The 26,984-nt window shown below is 44.6% G+C and overlaps 1 protein-coding gene across 2 annotated transcripts in view; it reads right to left on the bottom strand.

Moving 5' to 3' along the window:
- Positions 1–210: 210 nt before the first annotated feature.
- The window catches only part of LOC102450726 (eukaryotic translation initiation factor 4E transporter-like), a 59,972-nt gene continuing 33,198 nt past the window's right edge, over positions 211–26,984 (bottom strand). The window contains exons 8-18 of one of the 2 annotated variants that reach the window (XM_089775054.1): positions 25,427–25,559; positions 24,924–25,103; positions 21,564–21,787; positions 15,339–15,522; positions 14,753–14,832; positions 14,148–14,287; positions 8,286–8,370; positions 7,082–7,211; positions 2,438–2,755; positions 2,009–2,152; positions 211–1,023 (exon numbers count right to left, since the gene is read on the bottom strand). In XM_089775054.1, coding sequence (XP_089631180.1) covers positions 794–1,023; positions 2,009–2,152; positions 2,438–2,755; positions 7,082–7,211; positions 8,286–8,370; positions 14,148–14,287; positions 14,753–14,832; positions 15,339–15,522; positions 21,564–21,787; positions 24,924–25,103; positions 25,427–25,559 — 1,848 coding nt within the window. In that variant the 3' untranslated portion in view covers positions 211–793. The remainder of the gene's footprint in view (positions 1,024–2,008; positions 2,153–2,437; positions 2,756–7,081; positions 7,212–8,285; positions 8,371–14,147; positions 14,288–14,752; positions 14,833–15,338; positions 15,523–21,563; positions 21,788–24,923; positions 25,104–25,426; positions 25,560–26,984) is intronic. The other variant, XM_089775055.1, reaches the window with a different exon arrangement.

The following is a 26,984-nucleotide window of genomic DNA, read 5'->3' as shown; positions in this document are numbered from 1 at the left end:
GCTGGCCCCGGAGCACCCGTGTGTAGCGCAGGGAGCCATGCGCTCAGCTGCCTCCAGACTCTGTCTCCCCCCGTGGCGCCATCGCCACGGAGCGCTTCCCCCAGCAGCTGCAAAGGGCGGGGCACCGGGTGCTCCGCCCATTCAGAACCCAGGGTCCCATCACACCTACTTTGATGGAAAAACACAATGAATCAGATGTTGTACAAGGAGCAAGTTGTAGGCTTTTACTTCAAGGTTCAGCTACACTGAACCTACACATTACATAAGACAAGGAGAAATATGCTCGGAGAGGGAGATGTGAAAGATATCAAGAGGTAAATCAGCTTTATCTTGTTCACTCTCACACTTCACATCTGCAACTTTAAGATTAAACAGAAGTCCCACATAAACAATGAAGAGATCCAAACCATAGGTACAACTAAAGCTCAACTTATCAGCTAATCTTATGTACATCTGTACAAAAAAAGGTATATACACAATGTTTGTATATTTTCTGCAGGAGGAGCCCTTAGCTACTCCCTCTACACAAAAGGATAACCCTTCATTCACATATTTTACAAACACAAAAATAGAGATTTCCAGGATTAAATTGGCTTTGTATTGCACCCACATGTCTTCAGGCTTCATGGTTCCAAGCCATAAGAAGCCATGGAGACCAGGACAGGTGCCATGTGCTTTAGTCTCTTGAAAAGTTCTGCACAGAATATTAAAGCCCCAAAACAAACAGGTGAAGTACAACATACTATCAGGACTCGTTCCAATCTAAACAAAGAGCTACCCACTCTCCTAGAAGTCACTGCCGATATTCCAGTTCATCTACACTGATTACTTTGGATGGCATGGAAGGAAGGGTCTGTTGCAAAACATCTGAGCCAAACCATTTTGCAAGGCCAATAGGTGAATCACTTCTCTGGTTGGTGCAATGGTCAAGCTGTGAGGATACATGAGGCAGCCCAGTCCGAGATGCCACATTCTGAACACCAACAGCAGGTCCCTGTGCTCCAGAGGCTGGAGAGTGGAGAACTATTAGGAGGTAGGAACAGAAAAGTTAGAGCCAGGAAACCTTTTTCACATCTCAAGAGGACTTGTGAATGCACAATCAATATGGAAAATGGACAGGGCAAACAAGCTACTATGGGGTTCAGTGTTTTTCTAGATTAATAACTGCTGTTGCACAGTAGTTTCAACATGCATTTGTTGACTTCAAGTAGTACATTGATCTCCATCTTTTAGATGAGATCTGCATGTGGTTCCCTCATGCTCACAAAGATTGACTAGAGTGTTTTAAAGTTGTGGGTTACAGGAGCACGCCCCCCCCCCCCCCCCCGATAAGGGAAAAGGTAAAGCAGCTGCTCAGCTTGAGTAGGTGGTATAAGCACTAACTGTACCACGGCATAAAATTCACTCCCACCAGCAGACAGAGGCGAGAAACCATCACCCCATGATAGAGGGGGAGTATAATCATGCTACAGTTAAGTGGAAAGGAAGCTTTGAAAGTCTGAACCTATCTAGGAAACTAATCCATGAGACCTAGGCTTCAGGGGAGAGCGTAGATAGCTTTGAAAAGTTTTCCCTATAGCAGAGACACCAAGTACCTTCAGTTAGCCATGTTCATTAATTGAACACAGACTAGTCAGGGGAGCCAACAGCCTCCATGGGCCCCTGGGCAAGGTGTGTGGGGCTGGGGGGGGGGGGGGGGGGGGGGGGGCAGGTAGGCACACTCAGCTCTCTGCTCCTGGAATGGGCAGGGCTAAGGGCCAGCTGCCCTCAGTGCTGCCTGGAGCATTGCCAGGCAGTGCTAAGGAGGCGGCAGGGGACATGTGCAGCCCAGCACTCCCGCAGTCATTTGAAAGGCCCAGGGCTCAAGCCACCACAGCAAATCACTGCTGCCCCCCGCACCCTCCCCCGCCAATGAGTGGGCCTGAGACCAGTATGAAAGAGTTCCTATGGTGCAGATTAGTCTGTTCTAGAAGGCCATGATTACCTTGAGGTATACTGTTTAACCTACCTGATCGCTGTAGGTGCTGTTGTATCATTGCCAGCTGCAGAGGTGTTCCCAAGCGTGGGTTTAAGAGGTGATGGCTGGCTGTTGGATAAAAAGGCTGGCCAAGGATGGGAGTAGATATCCCCTGTACGAGAGACAAGTCCATTCCTAGAGAAATCATACCTATTGATTAGACAAAGTTGGGGGAGGCTCATTAAGGAGTCAGAAATATAATTAAGGCTCTTTATTGGTAAGGCACACTTGTTTAGCTGGTTTGAGAGATTGTCAGCCTTCTGAAAGGAATTTGTAATTGCCACAAATAAGTTATTTTCCCCATCACCACAGGTCTTAGTCTGTACCTAGCATTACATAAAGCCATCAGTGCTTCTGATGAGGCTACAAATAAGTTACTTTGAAATGTCACCTAGCAGTTAAGTGGTACAAGAGCATTACCTGCTTGCAGCAGTGGAAGATGTTGTGGATGTACTCCCTGTGCCAGCATCCACTGGACCAGTCCTGGATGCAGTTGATGAGCAGGTCGTACAACTGGTACATGGGGTACCTGGTGAACAGGACAGAGGAAGGGAGCCCCTGGTACAGGGGAGGCTGTTGCAGGAGCGTCTCTGCCAGTTGATTTAGGTCTGTAGTCTTGTTCTTTGGTACAATGGTTTGGCTGAGAAAGTGGTGTAGAACATGCAGAGCGTTGCAATGCAGATAGTTTGGTACCTACAGCAGGTGAAGTATCTTGATCTGCAGTCTTCACCAAGCTATCTGCAGTCAAATTGAAATGGGACCATTAAACTGGATTTCTAGTTGTGCAGTGTACAAAGAGGCAGAAGTCTCTTAAAGCTAGGTGTAATATTTGCTAAAGCTAGTCTGGAAGATGTACAAAAGTCTGATTAGTCAGATGTCTAACCACGTCCCTCATCTGGTTTCTTCAGCTTTCCTTTGATTGCTCAAGCACTAATGACAAAGGAGTCCATATTCTTGAATTAAAGAATCCACTGTTTCAGCTTTATTGAAAAGATCATGTTAACATTCTTGTATAGCTTATCAAGGTCTCATCTGAAAATCTAGTTCAGTACAGCAATATTCCCTCAAACCCAAGTTCTTCAGAATAGCTCTATGAACATAGAACCATGCCCTTTTAGCTCCAGAATTGCAGGCAGTCTTAAGTGGATTTCCAGGCATGCTCCTCTAGCAGTAGACTAGTTACTATTTATAAACTGATACAAGCAAGACAATTAAGTTCGTATTCTTGGATAGACCTCTAGTCTTACAAACGACTGGAATTAAAAGTCACATGCAAAATTAGAGGCAGTCCTTACTTTCTAGCACTAAATCCGTAGCCTCTTAGGAGGCTGAAGGCACCCACAACCACACTGAACACAAACTGCACCTCCCTAAACTGGGACTCTGGTCCAGCAGACCATGGATGTTCCTGGGCCAGAGTGCCCTGGTGGCCATGAGTCAGACATCACAAGGGCCAGCAGCTTGGAGCTCTATTCAGCGGGGCTGGCAGCAGCCTGACTGGGAGGGCCATGGCACCAGGGTGATTGGCCAGGGCATGAAGTGGAGCTGGCAGCAGGGTGGTGGGCCGGCAGCAGGCGACTTCCCTTGGTCTGGCAAATCCCCTCATTGGGTGCCAGACCAGGGAGGTCGAGCCTGTATTTCCAGAGGTCGAGCCTGTATTTCCAGAGTTAGAAGGAAAGAAAGAATGCACAGGATCATCAATTCTTTCCCAAAGATGAAAAAAATTTACAGGCAAACGCAAGCTTGTCATTATCTATTAAGCCAACTTCCACAAAAAATGTAACTTAACAAGTAGAAATGAAGGGGCAACAATGCATGTGCACAGAGAAATAGAAGTGGTTACACTGGAGGATATTCCTGCATATCTTGGTAACCAAGGGCCGTATCAACTTAGGATGCCATGTTCACTGAAGGTGGAGAGAGAATCATGCTTTCCAGATATTAAGAGGGGTGTCTCCTCCCCAACAGAGTATACTCTTCCATTGCAGCAACTTCTAAGACCTACTCCTCCAGTGTATACTCATGTGAGTTTTAAGGTGGCGATTCAAGGATTACTTGAGACCTGAGCTCAATTTTGTAGTGAAGTTAATCAATGGATGGATTAACCATCTGGAATAAGATACAGTAAGGCACATTAGATTCTAAAATGTGATGCGTGAGGGTTAGATGTTGTACCTTGTGTGAAACTCCCACCTGAGCAGGTCCTGTGTTTTCAGGTGGATTACTTGCCTCAGAGGCTCACAGAAGCTCCCTCTAGGGCAGTGGTTCTCAACTTGTTTCAGTCCATGGACCACCAGGCCAATCAAAAAATTTTCGTGGACCACCTCCTTTTAGAGACATGATGATAAAAAAAAAAAAAGCGCAGACAACGAACATTTTGGTTTTTGACACCAAAGCTTCCCTATGAATGAAGCAATGAACTTCGGTTACCATTGGAGCGTGCTGTTTCAACCAGCATTTGGAAGCCCGATCTTGAGCCCAGCATGGCAGGTGCACCATCAGTGGTGACACCCACAAGATTTACCCAATCCAGACCACGTACTTCAAAGAAATTTGTTAACAATTTCCATCACATCCTGAGCCTTTGTGGTGGTATCAAGAGTCTAACAAAAAAAACACACACACCCCCCCCACACCCCAACAAGCTCGTCTTTGAAGTCTCCCTCAACCATGTATCGTGCAAACATCAATAGTGAGAGCACAATGCGACGTGAGTCGATTCATCCAATTGTATGGCAAACAATGGAGACTTCTTTATTTCACCACAACTTGTTCACTGATGTTCTGAGAGATCTCATTTATCAGTCTCAATACTGTGTCGTTAGAGACAGCTAGATCATTCAGCTTCCTTGCCAAGAACAAGCCGCACCATCTCTTTTGCACAGGGGAGCACAATGGTATGAGGCTTCTTGGCCTGTGCAACTTGGTATGCAACAATGTAGGAAGCGTGTACTGCATTGCTTCTCTTATTGTAGAATGCACTTGAGTCGAGGCGCTGTCGTTTCAGACCTGATAACCGCCGCTCAAAATAATCTTCATCCTTTTGCAACAAGTTGGGGTGACACGGAGATGGAGTTTCAGCTTAGCCAGCTTCATTGAGTCATTCCCCAAGACTTTGAAACAAACACCACATTGTGGCAAATCCATGCCTTTTTTCTTAACAAGCGAAGCCAAATTTGATGTACTCCTCTGAATACTTGTGCTTGACATTTCTTCCTGTCATTGCCATTATAAACAAACTACACCACACCTGTAAAACAGCACATGTAGCACAGGACAAATCACACAGCAACCGCTCAGCACGATGGCGGCAGCTACACTGACGCTCAAAACCTCAGACGGAAGTTACTGGCAACACAACGCGGTTGCGTCCTAGGTGACGCTATGGATGACACGCCGCATGCTTGTGAACACAGCGTAAGACAGCCCAACAGCGGCGCCTGCTCACGCTGTGTGACTTTGGACAACGTTCCTGTGGACCACCAGTTGAGAACCACAGCTCTAGGGCACCAGCTTGCCGTTTGTTGAGCCATTCATCATTGGCCAGCACGGGTATAAAGGGAAGACTATAGAGTTCAGTCTCTGTGGCTCCTCCAAGCAATTCAGGGCAGGACAAACCCCTTTACTAAAAAGGAAGTGTGTCATCCTCTGGTGCTGAAATTGGGAGTCAGCATGGGGGGAGACTCGGGTCCACCCTCTACACTGCGTTCCAGCCCAAGGACCCTGCAATATCTGCTGCCTCCAATGTTCAGTATCAAGGGATCATAGCAGTCCATGCAGCTGGGCTACTTCCCCACGGCCCTCCCCAGCACCTTCCTTACTGCAAGTACTTCTTCCTGATACCTACTTGCACTTGCTCCTCCCAGACCCTCCACAGCACCTTCTATCCTCAGCTGCTTGATCAGTCAGCTAACAGAAGGGGAGCCCTTTTTCAACCTCTCAACTGGTTCATTTGCCCTAGGTGTTCTGATTAGTCTGACTCACTTGACTCTGGAAACCTAATTGGCTCCAGGTGTTTAATTGGTTTGATTGCCCTGATGGATTTGGCAAATTCCTGCTGGATCTGAATTAGCCTTTGTTAGATCCCTGTTCCCAGGGTAAACTATTTAATCTAGGGCTAATATATTTTCCTTCTATCATTGTCCTGTAGCTCTCTAGCCTGACCCTGTCACATTAGTTATTCTATTTGTCTCAATACCATTACAACCCCCTTCACCCCTCAATCGTCCACTGCATTTGTAGCTGGTTCTGCAACCACACATTACAAGGTGTAGCTGAGGTGTCAAAAAAAAAAAATCTACTACTGTATCACTGTGAAAGTGAGTACCATCTTTTGTGATGCTATATTTAGTCAGTTCAAGTGACTATCAGAGGAAAAATCATTTCTTTAATGACTAGTCAAATACAGTCACAGAATCTTCACAGTATATTTTGCAATTCCTTCTGGCATGCTGTTTTAATTGTGTTAAATTGCTATTTTGAACATGTAACTTCTGTTCTGGCCATCTCATTCAGTAGGCTGTCACCTTGCTGGGGGGGACAGACCTCAACTGGAAGAGCAGTCATTTAAGAGAGGTCTTGAGTTCTAGACTGCACCTGAGCCCCAAGAATTCAACTCAAAAAAGGTAAGTGTCTAACATGGTAAAATACACATTATTCCTATTGAACAGAACTACCCTGTTCTAATGGTAGTGTTAATAGAGGCTAAAGAACCCTGTTTGCAAGTCTCTGCCATCTGCAGCATTTAGATTTTCAGGTGAACTTGAAAGTAGCTGTTCTGTCACTGACACCATTATAACACCATATCCAAGACCACCTGATCTTAAGGAAAAGTGAATTCAGAACTCAATAGCAGTGGAATTTTGCTCTGGAAGAAGCAAACTACTTTATTAAGAATTATAGGAAATTTTTGAAGTACACCTTTCATAACACTGTCATGGAGGTTAGGAATGTCTTAAATTCACATCTGGCCTTCTAACAGTGCTAAGGAGTAGGAATCCACAAAGCTAGAATCCAAGTTGTGGATTGGTGATTTTTTCTTCAAGAAAGAAGCCATTACAGTACCTTCATTTGTCCTTTGACCTTCATCTTTACTGTCACTGGATTTCACTTTCCCATACACTGGCTCCTCATTTTTTTCTTTGCTTTCATACATCTTGCGAATCACTGAGGTGGGAGTAAAGGAAGGCGAGAGCTGTGAAAATAACTGATAGTGAGCCAAGAATACCAAGAACAGCTAGCATAAGGTATTAAGCATTATATCTGTCAAGTTTGCAAATACAGAATCAGGCTCTTCTTGCAACCCTGCACAAGGCCATACTGTATCCCAGTAGCAGATGATCACTAGTAGTCATAGCATATACCTTTCAAATAAGTGTTTCAACTACATTAGACATGAAGGGAACTCAACTCCAATTCTGTTTGGCCATCTCCACTATTCCTGGCTTATTTCCTGCTTTTACTTTTTCTCGTAAATCTCATTTTACCCAAGGTTTGCAGAAGTGCATGGGTTTACTTTGTAAAAACAGCCCAGAGATTATTAGAACCAAGGCTCTACGTTCACTTAAGGATTTGTCAGCACTTGAGGCAATTCAGATTATGAAGTTAAAGCACAGTAGCTATTCCTGATTAACTCCATGTGGTAACAGGAGTCTTATTCCAAGCTTAGCTCTAATCCACCTTCAGTGACTACAGAAGAACTCCTGAAGTACACAGGCCCTTAGATTTGCATGGAAACATGCTTCCCTTCCAAAAGGGACTCGACATCTTTGTTGCAGCTATAAACACTTGCTTACGTGGATCTAGTCATTCGGAAGGTGTATTTAAGTTTGATGCAATAACTTTAAAGAGCAACAATGCGGTGGCCAGAGTTCTTGCCATGGGCCACCACAAGTGCCTTGTAGACCAGCTAGGAAATGACTGTCCTTATATCAAGAGGACTTTACTATACTGTAGTGGGCTGCGTGTTGAGCCACACGGGGCAGTTTGGGTTTACGCAGGGCTCAACACGCAGCCCACAGGTGGGATCCTTTGAACATGGCCTCCACCGAGAACATGCTCCACTGTCTTTTAAAATTACCATATTTTATACGGCCATTTGATGTGACAGGTTAATATTTTGTCCTAAGTAGTTATTCAAGCTGCATTAATCGTACCTTAAGTTGTTTACAACAAGGTATTTCAAGAATGGTAATTAGTATGCTGCTTTAAAGTTAAAGCTCTCTTCCTATTAAGAAAATGCTATGTTAACACTGATGCAAGTACTGACCATGCTAGTGATGGAGGCAGCAGGAGCTGGAGAAGATACATTCCCTCTGTGGCCTGGTGCAGGAGACTTAGTCACTTGCTGCTGCCTATAAATAGACAAATATTAAGAGGCCAAGGCAGAATTGGTGTTTTAGTAATCCTGCTTTTCAAGCTAAAAACCGGTACAAATTTAGGATATACCTGGGCAGTTGCTACTTTTGGTATTGATGCAGTATTTCTAAAGTTCACCCTTTAGAGATCACACTGGAATTTCAATACTAATCACTTCCTGCTTCAAACAAAAACAATGAACTAGTTATTGAGCTGTTCAAGAAAGAAACCTGTACAGTGGATTTTTCCTGTCACTATTTTCACTTGTGGTGAAAGGAGGACTGTAGATTCAATTTTCTATCAAGTAGTCTTGGTGTTTATAAGAAGATTTTAATAACCGTCTCACTATTAGCTTCAGAATAAGCTTAACGTTCCATGCATCTTCTGGTAGTTCTAGTTTTGGCTTCTCATTCTTAGTTTTATTCTAATTGTAGCAAAGCACTCATCTTGAGAGACTATTCTTAAAGGAAGCTTCAGGGGGTAGCTGAGTTAGTCTGTTACAGAAAAAAAATGGTCTGGTAGCACTTTATAGACTAACAAAACACATAGATGGTACAAGCTTTCATGGGCACAGCCCACTTCTTCAGATGACCGGAATTATGAGTTTAGGATGTGCAGACCCAAAATAAATGGGGGTGGGAAGGAAGGGGGGTTGGAGACAAGAGAGCTAGAGGGAATCAGTAAGTATCTGAAGACTGATTCTTATCTGCTTCGTTTTAGCTACCCAAAGTCAATAGATAGTATCCTTCCTGACATGGGAGTCTACACAAAGCTGTTTGCACCTTCAATGGCTGTTGGTTGGGACATTACCAACCAACTTTCATCACAATTGAGTCCATTAGAGTTCATCCGCAAATTCAATTCACATGCTAATTCCAACGCTTCCCTGTGGATCTGGCTTGTAGAACTGGTTTGTGACAAGACAGTGTAGAAGCTGTAGAAACCATTTTCATATTTAGCTAGAAGCCATCTTGTAAAACAGAAACCATTTTAACTTCTCTCTCAAGCGCATAGACCAGAGTAAACTATCACCCCGTGAGAAGAGGCCTACAGAATGGGCTATTGGTATGTGTTAATTGGGCTGGTTGGGACAGGAGATGTACTCCCTCGTACCTGTCCGCCATCTTGTTGATAAGGCTTTGCTTTTCCAAGTTTGAGGATTTCTGTAATTGGATGCCATGCTCTGCTGGGACCATGTTTGGCTCATGCTGTGCTTTATTAATTAATAAAGCTGTTTGTTAGCTGCCTAAACAGAGAGGAGCGTTTTTTTGCTTCAACAATTTGGAGGTCCCACCGAGATTCCTAACACGCCGCTTGCCCATATGGACGGACCAGCACTCCACTTCCAAACCTCTCAGAGTGCTCAATAGAAGGTAAGGGGATACCTGTTACGAAATCTCCTGGTGAGGGCTTTGGATTTGGAGTGACGGCCGGCCATTGGGGTAAGGGGAGCTACAGAATTCAATTTTGTGGAGCGGCTAACGTTTTGTCTGTCTGTCTTTGTCTATTAGGCCTGTCTTATGTGTCACAGTTCCAAAAGGGCACACCGGTGTCTCTAGCGAGGCAGCCATGCGCTGGACCCTCTGTGTTCGGACGCTAAAAGCTGGTGTGGTGCCATTACACTCTCTCAGCACACGGAACTGTGGGAAAGCTTTGTTGTCTCTCTCTGTTATTTGTGGACGTAGTACTGACCTCTGAGGCTAACCCCAGGCCATAGTATTTCCCCATTCCGCCAGGCTGTCTCCAGGCGCCAGGACGTGGTGTTCTGCCGGGCTGGGGCAGGTGCCGGAAACCCCTGCGAGCCAGGTGGACTTTGAGTCCAGTGCCTCGCAACCAAAAAGGGGGGGGGGGGGAAATCAGTGCGAGCAGGCGAATTCTTAATTTGGTGACTCGCAGAAGAGAATAGTGTAAGCAGGCGGACTTTTGGTTCGGTGTCTTACAGAATCTTTTAAGTGCGCGCAGAAAATGGAGGTAGGTCAGTGTATAGGAATTCCAGTAACTTTATGATAAAAGCCTTCTGGTATAGGATCCTAATGAAGTCTGACATTAAGTGCCGGATGTCTTAGGGCAGCACCACTTAATAGAAACACCCATGAGAATTGGACAAAGAAAGATGCATCTAAATGTGGAAACTGTAGGAAAAATGTGAAAAAGGAGAAAAAAAATTTGTAAAAAAAAAGTGAGAGAGAAAAATGAGTATGAATGTAATGAGTGAAGAATGAATGCCGCTGCATAGGTCTGAGACTTGAGCTGATCCCAGCTGCACCAGGGCTCTCCCACGAGGGAGCTCTGAACGCCGGGGGGGGGGGGGGGGTGTCAGCTGAACCTTGAGACTCAGTGGATATGAGAGGGAGTGACGACTCCCCTTATTTCATGAGCTGCTAAGGTCTGACACTCTAGACCCGGCAGACTCTTTCTTTGGAGTGTGTAAAGTTAGCTTAGGTGGGGGTTAGTCTAAACACTCCCCACTCTGCCGAAAGGCACCCCTGTGTACTACATGTATGTGCATAATGGTCCAAGGACCTGTAAGCATTTAACAAATTGGAAAAGAGGAAAAAATTAAAGCCCTGAGGGATAAAGTGAAGCTCAGAAAAGCAAAAATCCTCCCTGCAGTAAGATATGTAACTTAAAAGTTGCTGCAGCGCCTCTGTGCCAAAATAATGCACAAGAAGGGGGGGGGGGGGAGAAAAATCTCAGTTGGCACACCTGTATCAACCAAGATATACGTATGGTGGGGGGGGGGGGGGGGGGAGAATTTGGCACAACATCACCCCTCTATATAACGCATATACAGATAGAGAGGAAACATGAAAAATAACTGAAAGGAATTAGCTCTTCCCTTTGAAAACACGGGCTCCTGTAACAAACTTGCCCAATCCAAAGCAAAACACCAAGTTTAAAATAAGTTTAACAGTTTAAGGAAAGTGTTCCTCCAAATCCTAAGGGGGGGGGGGGAGGAGAACCACACACAACAACCTGCTTTAAGAAATGACTCCTTGTTTCTTGCAGCCTCTTTTAATCATCTAAGCAAAGAAACAACCAAGTTAAATATTTGGCTACAGACACTTTGTTAAATCTATTAAAGGGAAAGTAAGGAATTCTACTGAAACTTAATTGGTTAACCGCATAAAAGAATAGAATCTATACACTGTAAATTTGTAAAACCTGCACCTTAAGGTCTCTTCCAAGGAAACTAATTATTGTTTTAAAAATCCAAGCCCAGAAACTTCACGGTGTTTCTGTTCAAGGCTGAGTTGATAGCACTTTTGGCTTGCTTTCAGATCCAAGGTTGTGTGTGTCTGCAAACTGTCTGTCTGTTCTGGAAGGGGAGGGGGAGGGGGGGCACTGTCCCTTGTAAGTAAGCCTGTAACATTGCATGTGATTCTTTTCAGGAAAAGAAAACCTTTTTGCTTGCTGGAATAGTAACTAACAAGCATCTTGTTCTAAGAAAGTTTCTGTAGCAGTAAAAAAAAAAAAAAAAAAAAAAGCCTGGTCTGCAGTTCAAGAGGGAAACTGAGGCATGCCACCTTTAACTTAATTCAACAATGAAGTAATTTACTCAAACCCTCTGAAGCTGGTGTTCAAAATAAAAGCATACCATTGGGTAACAGCAGTCTGATCAAAAGTAGCAAAAATCTATAAAGAAACAGTGTTCTAAAATATAATGCACCACTCCAATGTGGATAGAAATGTTTTTGTCTTTCAGATCAGAAAGCGCTAATATCGGCTGAAAATTAACGGAAGAAAAAAAAAAACCACCATGGTTGTGTCATGACATAAGTTTGTGTTCTGTCCAGATTTGTTGTGTGTGTTGATTGTGATATATGTATTTCAAACACTGTTGTGTGTACAATATTGTTGTTTTAATGAAAGAATAATTTAAGTCCCTTGAATAATCTTAACTTTGTGCTTTTTTTGGCTTTTTTTGCTTTTATAATTCTAGTGGAGTTTTAGCTGCTATGCAGTTTGTACTGTCTGAATGTAGTGAAATCTGCTCCTCTACCTGCTGTTTTTCCCTTCTCTCCTACCATCACCAGCTCCTTTGCCGTCTATTTCAGAACTGGCCCTCCTGAGAGACCAAGCCCCAGAATCAGAAAAGCAGGAGTGGAGACTGGCGGGGTGCACCTTGCACCCAGACCACTTGTGGTGCAGCTCTGATGGCCACATTGTTGCCCCAGTGGTCTTGCTACCTCACCTTGCCCCTGTGCTCCCTGGATTGTCACACGTTGGCAAAGGGGGAGATGGTAGCAATCCTTAAAAAAAAAAAAAAAAAAAAAAAAAGTTTGCTCCCAAATTCTCCCAAGCAGCCAAAGATTACTGTCTGGCTTGCCCTGTCTCCCAAGCCCATAACATGGGTAAACCTGTAAAGACAGTTCCGGCAACCAGACCTCCGCCTTTGGGACCATTTCTGAATTTACAAATGGACTTTATTCAATTGCCTAAATGTCAATCTTTTAAATAATGTGCTGGTTAATGTTTGCTTGTTTTTGAGATGAGTAGAAGCTTATCTCTGCAGAAAAGCTGATGCCATCACAGTGGCAAAGAAACTTCTAAATCATTACATCCCATCATGGGGAATACCCCTTGTGATCTCCAGTGAAAGGTACACACTTTACTGGACAAATTGTTCAAAAACTGGCAAAGTACTACTCTACCAGACAAGCACTGCACTGTGCATGACACCCGGAGAGCACAGAAGCAGTAGAAAGATGAAACAGGATTTTAGAGAACAAACTTGCTGAAATGCGAGAACTCTGACTTAACATGGGTAGAAGCACTCCCAATTGCCATAATGAGCATGAGAGCCACTCCTAATCAGAAAACTGGACTCAGTCCACATGAAATTGCACGTGGTTGACCTATGAGACTGTTAAGCAGCCCAGAAATTAACCTGGCTGATGCCACACTTGTTAAAGGAAGCATAGTCAAGTATTGTCAGGAACTTATGAGGTGTGTACAAGTCTTATCATTCACAGGTTAAGGACGCCTTCCAGGAGGTCCCAACTGAGCCGTGCCATAAACTACAACCAGGAGACTGGGTTTGTGTGAAGATTCACCAGCAAAAGACTGCCCTGGAACCCAGGTGAAAGGGTCCCTACAAAGTCCTTCTTACCACTCATACTGCTGTAAATTGCAAGGGATTGCCCGCCTGAATTCACACCTCCCACTGCAAACCGGTTCCAGCCCCTACAGAGGTTGGCCCCAACAAGGAGCACCGCAGACCTGGTACCAGAGACCCAGGTCCAGAAGTCGACAGCAGTAAACCTCATTTTACGAGGAAGAACGCCTTTTTTTGAAAAAGCTTTCTCGAAAAAAAGACATTGACCGCGAACAGGGATTTTTCGAAAGAGCATCCGGAGTGCCTGGGTGCGCTTTCAAAAAAGTTGTGGCTGTCTAGACGATCTCTTTCGAAAGACACGTGTAGTCTAGATGTACCCTTATTGAGGAACGGTAATGAGCTATGGGCTCCACTGAAAAGCATGCACTCAACTTTTTTTTTATAAAGTACCCCCAGTACCTACATTTTTCAACCGTTGCAACACATTTGTTTAAACAACTTAATCGTAGCTGGGCGGGCAATTAAATTTTTGGGTGTAGAAGTACAAATAAACACACTGTACAACTTAAAACAAGTTCAGTTTTCAGTTGTGTTGATGTACCCCGCAGACTTCTCTGAAGTACCCCTAAGGGTACTCGTACCACTGGTTGAGAAACATTGCACTACTGTACACAATTAAGGGTTTTCCAGTCCAGCAAGTTTCTAGAATTTCACCTGTTCCTAAAGCCACCTCTGCTTTTGTCCATTTGTAGTTTGACAAAGTCTGGTTGGTAGAAGTTCGCTGCCCGGATGGCTAAGTCATGTGGTAGAGCTAATCCCTCTAAAGCCGCTTGCTGCATCCCCAGTGGACTCATCTGAAATCAAGAAAGAGGAGACAGCATTAGAATCTCAGTGAACTCTTTTTTAATCCCAGATCTTGCATTATTCCATGAAGGGGAATTCAAATATTTGAAACAGTCATGAGTATTCACCACTACAGTCAACAGGTGTGGCAGACATTTAAACAAGCTCATCTGAAAGAGTTAAATTTGCACCACTGAGTTAGTGTCCAATTCATCTCAATGCACTGCTGCAAAATGCCACTTAGCACAGCAACCGTGTTCTAGGACTAGAAATGATGGCAGGTGCATCTTCCTCCCAAGAGTGATGTGCTGAATAGCATGCTTCATCAAAACTAGTGATTTAATCAACTGAAATAGCATCTATATGTAACCATTAAATAGGAATTAGCATCCCACCATTCAAACCCCAGGTTATACAAGAAATGGGTAAAAAAGGTGCTCATTAATATTTAAGTTTCAGTAATCACCAAATCTAACCTGTGCAGCAACTGGGCCTATTGACTTCTGCATCCCCTGAAACGGATCATGGAGCAATTGCTGAGAACTTGGTCCAAAACCTACAGGACGACAACATCTAAAAGTTTTAGAACTGGTATTTATTCTTTGACAACTTTAGCTCCTCCCACAGTTCCTTTCCTTGATTTCAAAGGTGGCTAGGTGGGGTTTCTTTTGAAGCACCTCAACACCACTCTTGCTTTTACAGATCTGTGCAAGCTGGTAAGCAAGCTATCCTCTTATTTTGCAATACAGAGTGCCAGCCAGTGCCTGAGAGGATTTTCTTGTTTAAACTGTAGACCACAATGCTATGAAGTAAAATTAGTCCTTAATATGCAAGTACTAACAAGGCCCAACTTGGTCAGTTTGGATTTTCAAACTTTAGTGTCAGCAGATTGTTTGAAGAGGCAGGGGAAGACAAATGGCCCTGGAGGTGGTCATCCATTAAGTGTTAGATAATGCTGTCCAAAGTCCTTCTCTGAATTCAGTTTTAAAATTGAAAGGTCAAAGTGGGGAAAAAAAAGTCTCTTCCCTATAAGTTCTGCATGTTAGAAGCAGTCTCGCTTACCAATTGGCGAGGGGATCCTATGATGGAGGTAGTCTGCAGAAGCAGCCTGAGTTGGAAACACCTGTGAAATCAAAGGGGACGGTGCTCTTTGGCTCAGCAAAGATGATGCAGGTTCCAAGCCACCTATCAAGCCACTAAGAACATTTGATGAAGTAGGTCTGGCAATGAGTGGACCAAGCAGCTCCTTGGAGGAAAAAGTAACAGCTGTCAAATATTAACTGTATTGTAATCTTCATACAATCTGCAGACAGTAGTACATATGTCAGGTAATAGCTAGACATGCTACAGTTTGACCAACGCTTAGTGTACACACTTAGGCTATGTATAAACTACATATCCCACGCTTCATTTACATATTCGCATCCAAGCGCTTTCAAAAAATGGCTTTTCGAAAGGGAAAGCGCAGTCTAGATGGGGTTCTTTTGGAAAAAGACCCCTTTTTCGAAAGAACCCGACCTAATTTTTTTCCGGAGTACTAGGCTCCCTACCCAGCTGTAGGCTCTGCGTTCCTGGCTGCCTGCTGCAACCTCCAGCCCTCCACTGTGCCTGGCTGGGACTGCGCTCCTTGCTGCTAGCCCTGACCTGTGCCCTCCACGGGCTACACTTCTGAACCTGGCCAGCCAGGGCTCTCCAGTCCAACAATACCCGTGATCCTGCTGGGCCACGGATGTCGCCGGACCAAATAGTCCTGGATTTTAAAGGTTCATCCTGTACCTACTTCATTAACAGTACAACCACTTTCTTATCCCACCAATACATTATGAAATTGTAATTAAATCTTCTGATAAGCACTGCTAGCTAACCAGCTCAGATGGGGGCCAAGTTAAAAAGACAGATGATTGTAGTTCTCTGTTCCAAACAGATTCTCAACTGTATCATTGAGTGCTCTCAGTGAAGACTTTACTAGCTTCCATCTGCTAAAACTGCATGAAGACAGCTAAAAATGTCAACTACTTCATTGAATTTTAAAAGTTAAATAAAGATTGCTTAGACAGAGGTTAAACTTTGTAACTACACAAGATTATATTCCTGGATAACTGCCAGCAAAGGGTTTAATAAACTAGTACATGGAAGAGCCCTCCTTTCTCTACAATTACCACACAAGTTTTAGAATCATAGAACACTAGGACTGGAAGGGACCTCCAGAGGTCCTAGAGTCCAGTCCCCTGCCCTCATGGGTCTAGACCATCCCTGATAGATATTTATCTAACCTGCTCTTAAATATCTCTAGAGATGGGGATTCCACAACCTCCCTGGGCAATTTATTCCAGTGTTTGACCACCCTGACAGTTAGGAACTTTTTCCTAATGTTCAACCTAAACCTCCCTTGCTGCAGTTTAAGCCCCATTGCTTCTTGTTCTATCCCCAGAGGCCAGGAAGAACAATTTTTCTCCCTCCTCGTGACACCATTTTAGATACCTGAAAAACCACTATCATGTCCCCCCTCAATCTTCTCTTTTGCAAACTAAACAAGCCCAATTCTTTCAGTCTTCCCTCATAGGTCATGTTCTCTAGACCTTTAATCATTCTTGTTGCTCTTCTCTGAACCTTCTCCAATTTCTCCACATCTTTCTTGAAATGGTGTCCAGAACTGGACACAATACACCAAGGGTATGTCTACACTACAGCGCTAGTTCGAACTAACTTAGTTCGAATTAGTTAATTTGAACTAAGCTAATTCGAACTAACACGTCTAGAACTAAAAACTAGTTCGAATTAGCGTTTTGCTAATTCGAACTAGCAAGTCCACATTGAGTGGACCCTGAACAGGGCTTCAGGATGGCCGGAAGCAGTGCCGGCAGGGCATCAGAGGAGGACTTAGAGCGTGGAGATGCTGTCTCAGGCTAGCCGAGGACTGCGCTTAAAGGGTCCCGACCCCCACCCCGGACAGACAGTTCTAAGGGGTGCCCCGCTTGCAAAGCAGTCCTGGCTTGGAGTGCCCGGAGTACCCACACTGGACACATCACAGCACTCGGCCATCAGCCCGGCTGCACTTGCCGCAGGCTGCCATCCGGGGAGAGGGGGCAATCGGGGGGCTGCAGGAGAGCTTCCACCCCCAGAAGCCCGCAGAGCCAGCCCAGTCCTCCCCATCAGGGGCTCGTACCCCATTCCTCCCTCACCTCCTTCCACTTACCCTTCCCTAGCCCCCCTTCTTATTGATGTACAAAATAAAGATAACGTTTCTTCCAACATTGACTCTGTCTTTATTGAACAAAACTGGGGGAGACTGGGAAAAGAAGGTGGGAGAGGGGAAGAGAAAGGCTGGGAGAGGGGAGGGCAACTAACATGATCAGGGGTTGGGAACAGGTCCCAGATGAAGAGAGGCTACAGAGACTGGGACTGTTCAGCTTAGAAAAGAGGAGATGGAGCGGGGACAGGATAGAGGTCTCTAAAAGCAGGGGTTGGGTGGAGAGGGTGCACACAGAAAAGTTCTTCCTGAGTTCCCATAAAGAAGGACTAGAGGACACCAAAGGAAAGGAATGGGTAGCAGGCTTCAAACTAGTAAGAGAAAGTTGTTGTTCTTCACAAAGCAAATAGTTAACCTGTGGAACTCCTTGCTGCAGGAGGCTGTGAAGGCTACAACTAGAACAGAGTTTAAAGGGAAGTGAGATCAAGTCATGGAGGTTGGGTCCATGGAGTAGTCTTAGCCAGGGGGTAGGAGTGGTGTCCCTGCCCAAAGTTTGTGGAAGGCTGGAGAGGGATGGCACGAGACAAATGGCTTGGTCACTGTCTTCGGTCCATCCCCTCCAGGGTCCCTAGGGTTGGCCGCTGTCGGCTAGATGGACCTTTGGTCTGACCCAGGACGGCCATTGTAAGCTTAGGGCTCAGGGTTGGGGGTCTCAGTGGACCCCCTTGATTTTCATGCACACCTGCTCCTGGGTGGCCAGGCTGGCAGCTCTCCTGCCCTAGACGGCCACTTTCCTGTGCCTAGTGCGGAGATCGTGGACGGGGTCCACGATGTCTGCACTAGCCCAGGAAGGTGCCCGCCTCTTGCGGTCCAGGGCAAGCTCCCGGGAGCCGCCAGCCTGGTCCCGGGAAGAGGGGGTGGGCTGGGGGACATCGGGTGGGTGGCTCTGTGCCATGCCAGGTGCAGGGTCTGCTGGCTGGGTGCTGGCAGGCTTGCACCTGGCACGGGCACCGTAGCCAGCCTGTGCCCCTTTAAGGGGGCCGGGGCCAGGAGGGGGGCATAGAGTTTCCCTGGTGTTGGCCAGAGTGGCCACCAGGGAAACCTGGGGAGGGCTAGCCTCCCACTAGTTCGAATTAAGGGGCTACACACCCCTTAATTCGAACTAGCTAGTTCGAACTAGGCTTAATCCTCTTAAAATGAGGTTTCCTAGTTCGAACTAAGCGCTCCGCTAGTTCGATTCAAATTCGAACTAGTGGAGCGCTAGTGTAGCGGCTATGAATGTTAGTTCGAACTAACATCCGTTAGTTCGAACTAACATTGTAGTGCAGACATACCCCAACTGAGGCCTAATCAGCGCAGAGTAGAGCGGAAGAATGACCTCTCATGTCTTGCTCACGACACACCTGTTAATGCATCCTAGAATCATGTTTCCTTTTTTTCGCAACAGCGTCACACTGTTGATGCATTTAGCTTGTGGTCCACAGTAACCCCTAGATCCCTTTCTGCCGTACTCCTTCCTAGACAGTCGCTTCCCGTTCTGTATGTGTGAAACGGATTGTTCCTTCCTAAGTGGAGCACTTTGCATTTGTCCTTATTAAACTTCATCCTGTTTACCTCAGACCATTTCTCCAATTTGCCCAGATAATTTTGAATTATGACCCTATCCTCCAAAGGGGTTGCAACCCCTCCCAGCTTGGCATCATCTGCAAACTTAATAAGAGTACTCTATGCCGATATTTAAATTGTTGATGACGATATTGAACAGAACCACTCCCAAAACAGAGCCCTGCGGAACCCCACTTGTTATACCTTTCTAGCAGGATTGTGAACTGTTGAGAACTACTCTCTGGGAACGGTTATCCAGCCAGTTATGCACCCACCTTATAGTAGCCCCATTAAATTGTATTTGCCTAGTTTATTGATAAGAGTATCATACGAGACCGTATCAAATGCCTTACTGAAGTCTAGGTATACCACATCCACCACTTCTCCCTTAGCCACAAGACTCGTTATCCTATCAACGAAAGCTATCAGATTGGTTTACAAATCCATGCTGGCTGTTCCCGATCACCTTATTATCTTCTAGGTGTTTCCAGAGAATATCCTTAAGTACTTGTTCCATTATCTTTCCTGGCACAGAAGTTAAACTAACTGGTCTGTAGTTTCCTGGGTTGTGCTTATTTCCCTTTTTATAGATGGGCACTAGATTTGCCCTTTTCCAGTCTTCTGGAATCGCTCCTTTCTTCCAAGATTTTCTGAAGATGATAGAGGAGGTATCTGAGCCTCTAGCTATCAGCTCCTTGAGTATTCTAGGATGCATTTCATCAGGCCCTGGTGACTTGCAGACATCTAACTTTAAGTGATTAACTTGTTCTTTATTTTCTTCTAAACCTACCCCCTATTCACTACGTTAAGCATTCCTTCAGACGACTTCTCGGTGAAGACCAAAACAAAGAAGTCATTGAGCATCTCCGCCATTTCCAAGTTTCCTGTTACTGTTTCTCCCTCCTCACTGACCAGTGGGCCTACCCTGTCCTTGGTCTTCCTCTTGCTTCTAATATATTTATAGAACATCATCTTGTTTCCCTTTATGTCTGTAGCTAGTGTGAGCTCATTTTGTGCCTTTGCCTTTCTAATCTTGCCCCGCATTCCTTTATTTGCCTATATTCATCCTTTGTCATTTGTCCTAGTTTCCATTTTTTAATAGGACTTGTTTATTTTTAGATCATGCAAGATCTCCTGGTTAAACCAAGGCGGTCTTTTGCCATATTTTCCATCTTTCCTACGCAGCGGAATAGTTTGCTTTTGGGGCCTTAATAATGTCCCTTTGAAAAACTGCCAACTCTTCAGTTTTCCCCCCCAGTCTTGCCTCTTAATTTGTGCAATCCTTTGTCTCAGAGAAGGGTCCAATTCCAGGAGAGAGACCAGTACTGAATGAGTGTACTTTGGCATTTTAGTATTGGGGGGGGGGGGGGGGAGAGAAGAAGAGAGCTCTATTGCACTTCTGTAGACACACTTCCTAGTTCCAGAAGCCTTGAGAGACACCCACAAGTAATAAACCCCACAGCTTCCAGATACATCAGTTTGTGTGTGTTTGCAGATTGGAGAGTGCACTGGATTAGATGACAGCTGAATTTTAACTCACTAGTGTGGTTCTTTTGAGAAACATCTAAGAACAGTGAGTTGGGCATGTCTCACTACCTTCAAGATTAACTGTGCAAGTTTATCACGTTTTGCCATTTTAGCAAGATGGCCGGACTACAAATCAAACGAGGCTCCCAGCAATAATTCTACAGGCCAAATCCATGCTTGAAGTTACACTCCTGAAACCCCACTGTTAATTTTGCCTTCATATATGCGTCAGCATTGAAAATTAGAGGTTGGACGGGAATAGTGAAGGGCATGAGTTGACCTGTGAAGTCTTACTAAGGGGTATGTGCGTGCGCACACACGGGAAACTGGCCCAACACTCCCACTAATACAAAACAAGAAACCAAGTATTACCTAGCATTCTAGGACATCACTAACATGTATTTGTTGCACACAGCACATCTTCTACAGAAAGCTATACATTGCCTTCACTGGGGTATGTTAAGATTAAGTGCAGAGATAAGCCTTCTCCCCTAACCAAAATGGCCAATTTTTGTGTAGCATGAGAGGTCATCTTTTCATCCAGCAAGAAAGTTGCCTATTAACTTACAGGTCAGACTGACCCATCTCCACTTTGTGAAATCTAGCATCTGTGTCTGCTTTAAAACAGTCTGTTTAAACTACCAGAAGCTTTTAGCAGCTGTTTGGCTACAGACTAAGCTACCAACTGCTGAACTGGAAAAAACATACATATACTTCTGGTTAGCTATCCCCTAAATGGAAGCAGTCCTGTTACCAACATCTCCCCAGAAATAATCTTAATATTACCAACATCAGTCTCAGGGCCAGTATATTTACCATCTCCCCCCCCCCGCCCCGCAATGTGTCATGTTTAGCCAATGACTGGTACAAAAATCATGAGAATCATGCTGAGAAGCTCCCAGTTCACTCAGTGCTGTGTCATTGATCCATTTATATTTTAACAACACCAGGAATTGGTTACTTACATTGAGCTTGGGTTGTGAAGGTAAAGTTCCACTTGCCTTCATACTGCTGACTAGTTTATTAAATGCAGACATATCTCCATCTTTGAGTGGTCTGGAGCCAGCTACATTCAGTGCCTCCATCTGTTCTGCCATAAACGGAGTAGTAATTCTCTCTTCCTGGTCCATTTTCAGGCCTTTTAGCCCAGCTTCTACTTCTTCCACTGAAAGTACAACTCCTGAATGTGCTGAGAAATAGAGGGATGAAGACAGTTAAACTAGGTGTTCAATTTACAAGCATATGCACCAGTACCTAGAAGGGGTGGGGGGATTTAATGGTGTGCCACGAATGTGAAGCTAATTCTGTCTGTCACTTTGGTTTCAAATCACCGTTTGAGCTACATTACAATATTCTAATTCAGGCTAAAAATAGCCGAGCCATGAACCATTAAGCACAAGTCTAAATTTTAGATTAAGATTTTAGCTCTTGAGACTTGGAATTTTAGGAAGCAAAGACATTTCCTACTGCAGCTTTGACAGTACATGCTTAGCAGGAAGTACAGTCAAATAAGTTAGGTTCTTGTAAATTCAAGTCATTTGCTACAGTTACACATGCACAGGTTATGATTTAGTACTTCTCAAGTACTTCAGAAAACCAGTTTTACAACTACAGAAGTAATGGCTATTGTTTGAAGAGAATACATACCTGGAAGCCTACACACTTTTCTAAAGTCACATTAGAATTTGAATGGCATGTTCTCTCAATGGGGTTTGTTTCCCCAAAGAAAACTAAAGCTATTATGGATCATGGGAAAGATTTGTATATGCACCAACAAAGTAAGGAACAAGCACCGTTTATTATTTTCTCTGTATACCATTCTTTGTTGTCAGATGTTCACATCTGTGTGTAATCATGCGAGTACTTTGAATAAGGGAGGGAGGAAAAATAGCCATGTCCAATGGGTTTTGTAGGAGATGGTGGTCTAGAGAAAGCGAGACTTACTGGAAATATGGCCACAAGGCAGGGGAGGGATGCTATTCTGACACGCACTACAGGGCATGAGGAAAGAGACTGAATGCTGAGGGGATACTAGCCAATAGAGAAAAAAATCCCAGTAACTTCTCAAGTGCTTGATTAGTATTTTAATCAATCAATGGGGACCAAACAGGTCAAGAGTTTTGACACTCAAGTGAACACAAAAGTCTGTGCTATGATTGGGAGATCTTTACCCTTGGTCTGTGATAAATATGTAACACAGGCCTGCACAACTCGGAAAGTGGCGAGGGCCATATTACTCCAAAGAAAACAGCTGCAGGCCACAAGTCGGGTTGTCAGATGCCCTCCCAAAGAAATACCGAACACACGAGCAAAAAACCAACCCCCCCCCCCCCCCCACGCGTGTCGGGCATACAAAAAACCCCGCAACACCCAGCTTCAGCACACAACCACAGGAGGTTCCACCAGGCTTCCGTCCAGTGCCCAGCCGGAAATTCAGAAGATACCGGACATTGCACGTGGCCAATATTTTCTGAATTTTTTTTACTGGGCCGAACGCGCAAATACCGGATGGTCCGGTAGAAAACCAGACACCTGGCAACCCTAGTCACAAGGATAGGTTGGGGGCAGGGGGATACTTTATTAAGAATTTTTCAATTAAATCAGGCCTGCACAACATACAGCTCCCAATGCCCTTACCCTCTCCTCCCCCAGCATCACCCTGTCCCCCCTCCACTCCTGCCCCTTTTCCTCATTGTCTCCACTTGGCCCCCTGGCATTTGTCTCTCCTGCACCCTGTCCCTTGGTGCCTACCCCTTTCTCCTGACCTGCCCCCCTCCCCTCAGCACAAGCCCCTTCCCCTCCCCTACCTGGCTTCTGCCTTCCAGTTTGTGGAGCTGCCAGAGACTTTTTGAATTCGGCGGTCACCGGCCGTGACATCACGATGCCACATCACGCCAGCATCCCGCCCTCTGGCTCGCACCCCGCCTCCTCACACAGGCAGCCCAGTGGCAAGAATTGCAACACTTCCCCCTCCCCAGCAGCACTCCACTCCTCTGCTTGGCTGGCAGATCGGATGGGGCCACACAGTGAGCCCCTGCGGGCCACATGTTGTGCGGGCCTGATGTAACGTTAGAAGGCTGTTCTGGGAAAGGTAGAAGTCGGAGTAGAGATTGAGACCTAAAAATATTTAGTTAAGCCAAAATGGGGAGAGCTTTGCTCCAATGTTCACCAGGTACTTGCTGCTCCACAAACAGGATGCTAGTCAGAAATGTTTGCAATACTTGGTTGGATGAATTCCCTGTTTCGCCATATTTCCACCACTCAAATCAAAGCAGTATTTAAAGTTTTGCTCAACACAGGAATTTAAAGTTTAGATGGCAATACATCCCACTTTCCAATATGGACTGAAAGATTTGTAAGGTAGACATCAAGTTTCACAATAGTATATGAACTTACGTTCAGTTTGTGTATGCACATGCAACAGTATCAATTTGCATGCTCATTGGGCAGCTGTGTGCATGCACTTAAAATTGGCACTGAATACATTACTAGAATGAATACGGAAAAGGTTACATTGGCTCCAGCAGAATAGAATCAGTTCCCTTCATTACAAAATGGTTTAACAGTATGATAAGTTATTGGGGGGGGGGGGGGGGGAAGAGGAGACAAAAGAAACAAACATTTATAGTCTTGTGTTGCTTTCAGTAGCAGCTCTACTTGTTAAAACTAACTCCAGTAGCGCAGGAATGCCTGTTTGAGCCACAGTTCTTTGAAGTGAACTTTTAGATTGTACCTAACATTTCCAGAACAGTTTGAATGGTTAATGGGAAATATTACCAGGTACACCTGAAAAGGGTGTACAAGGGCCCAAAGTAGCTTAATGCATGCAAACCTCTTGTTGATCCCATTTTAGATAAATATTGAGACTTCCAGGATGATCACTTTGATCCAGCATACAGGTACTTGCAAATATAATTCTTGTGGTACAAGTTTCAGGAAGAGCTGCATAATTTGAGTTTAAGTATTAAGTAAATTTAGGATTGCTGACATTTTACCACTGTGTAGTGCGAAGACCAGTCTAGATGCCAGGAACAGTGAAGCTGGGAGACTCATTTACACAATCTTAATGTATTAAAGCAGCACAGGCTAATGACCACGTTCACGATGAAAATTCAGCTGTCGTCATCCTAGGATTATGATGGAAGGAAAGAGTCAGCAACAGTAGCAACATAACAGATTTGTGGGCCAGTGGGGTTTTTGAAGTGTAAGTAAACTTGTAGTACTTCCTACATCTGAACCTCAGTAATCAAGGGTTGATGTTCTGGAAAACCTCCTGCCTTGATCTGGCATCACAGGAACGCCACAATATCAGAAGAGGCACTTACTGCTCTCTCTAAGCTTCTCCTTGTTGGCTGAAAGACTTGAGAGGAGCGGTTTTAAGTCCACTTTGGCTTTCTGCAGCATCTCAAGGATGTCCACTTTGTTTTCAGAGTGGTCTTCCAATGGAATGGGTGCAAAGTAGCTTCCAGAGTTCTGGCCAGGGGAGAGAATGGCTTGCTCTAGACCTGAAACAGCAAAACCAGGAGCACTGCCACATCAGTTTACAAACTAAATGTCTCAATGAATACACACTGGATAACAAGCTTCATACTTCACTGAAAACCATGACTAGAGCCCCCTGCCTGACATCAGATGAAAAGAAATAAGTGAGGAGAACTCTTTAAGAGGTGACTACAGAGCTGTATACACCAGATGCTTCCAAAATACTTTTGGAAAAATTCAAGGTAAGAATTACTTTTCCACACTATCATGTTCATTGAAAGAATGGACAGGCAAATAGGAGACATGAGTACGGAGATTAAAAAGATAAGTGTTAAGAGAATTTTACCTGCTAGCCTCTCCAGTTCTTCATGTGGTGTGGATCGCAGGCTGCTAGAATGACTTCCAGAACTAGGATTAGAGAACCACCTACTGAACCTGCTAGCCGACACTGAACCTTCCCCGAGCACATCCTCTATCATCTGCATCATTGGGGGGCAGGGGTGAGGAGGAAGAAAAAAGTTTTAGACAAGTCAACAGAAAAGAATGGAAGGGTTTGATATACAAGAGAGACTGTGTAACTTGTAAAAATTCTTTTGCGACTGACCGGATGTTACTCCCAGAATATAGGGCCTGGAATGGTTTAAGCTACCATTTCTCTTCTGCAGAAATTGCGCCATATTTGTGAAAGCAGTGTGTTGGTATAAATATCAATCATTTTGAAGAAAGAAGATACAAGCCAGTTTTATATTTTACTAGAAGATTCACCCAGCATTGCTTGGGTCCTTAATTTGTTTTTCAGAAAATAAAATGGAAAAAAGCATAGATGCTTCATTTAAAATCATTGCTCTGAGGTAGGGCTGAGGAGGAGTGTGCTCAGTACACAGGGTGCCTCAGCGAGAAGGGACTAGCCCCAGCCATCTCACCCCAGCAGCTTGGGGCCATGTGAGAAATGCCTCTCCATGGCTGCTGAAGCTCCAGCTGGCATGGCATATGGGGGAGGGAAAGGGTGCGTGTTAGGGATGTAAAAGGTTACCCAGTAGAGGCAAATGCTTACCAGATAACCAGTAGCCTAGTGATTCTTTTTCTGTATTATGAGACTCAATCCCATTCCAGGTACAACCAATCCCTTACCTTGCTTTAAAAGTTACAAGAGAAAGCTATATACAGTGAAACCTTTATCATCTGGCACTGTTAATCGGCATTGCTCCCAGCCACAATACTATCACATCTTCAGGCGCACAGGCCTGGCTTGGTTTACCATGCTTGGCTTAATTTTTTATTTAAGTAGTACTAATAATCTTTAACTCAAAATAGAAATGAGACACCAACTGCCTCACACTACAATATTAAAAATTTGAGTTTTACTATTATTGTCCATTGGTTTTTCCTAGGTTGATGGAACCCTCAGATAACTGGAACGCCCTAATCCCCAAGCATGCCAGATAACACAGGTTTTACTGTACCGAATTTGGTAGTCCTCTTACGGTTTAGAAGGAGGTTCTTGAACAGACTCAAATATAGTAGATATTCTGAAATTTTGATTAAGCCATTATTGCAAGTGCCACTGTACCAGAACAGCGGACAGATCAATATTTGATTGCTCTTATCTTCTGGCAAAGGGTAATCTTCTCAGTCACTAGTTGAAAGATTACCCTGTTAGTCATTAACACTTGATTCCACAGTTCAATGACCTATTATGGAGCACTCAGGTTATAAGGGGTCAGCTGCAGTGAAGGACCCACATAAAAATATATCTTCTGTTGCAGTAGAAGATCTTTCTTCACTTGGGCTTATTGTAAAATTTAGAAATGGTTCTTCAGGAGATTGGGGGCCGGGGGAGGAGCATATTGACATGATCTTGGACAGTTATCCAACCCCTTGTACTGTGTACCATGCTGGTTAAA

This window comes from Pelodiscus sinensis, chromosome W, assembly GCF_052426305.1.
Source record: "Pelodiscus sinensis isolate ZL-2025 chromosome W, ASM5242630v1, whole genome shotgun sequence".
Taxonomy (NCBI): domain Eukaryota; kingdom Metazoa; phylum Chordata; order Testudines; family Trionychidae; genus Pelodiscus; species Pelodiscus sinensis.
This window is presented reverse-complemented; position numbering and strand designations above follow the sequence as displayed.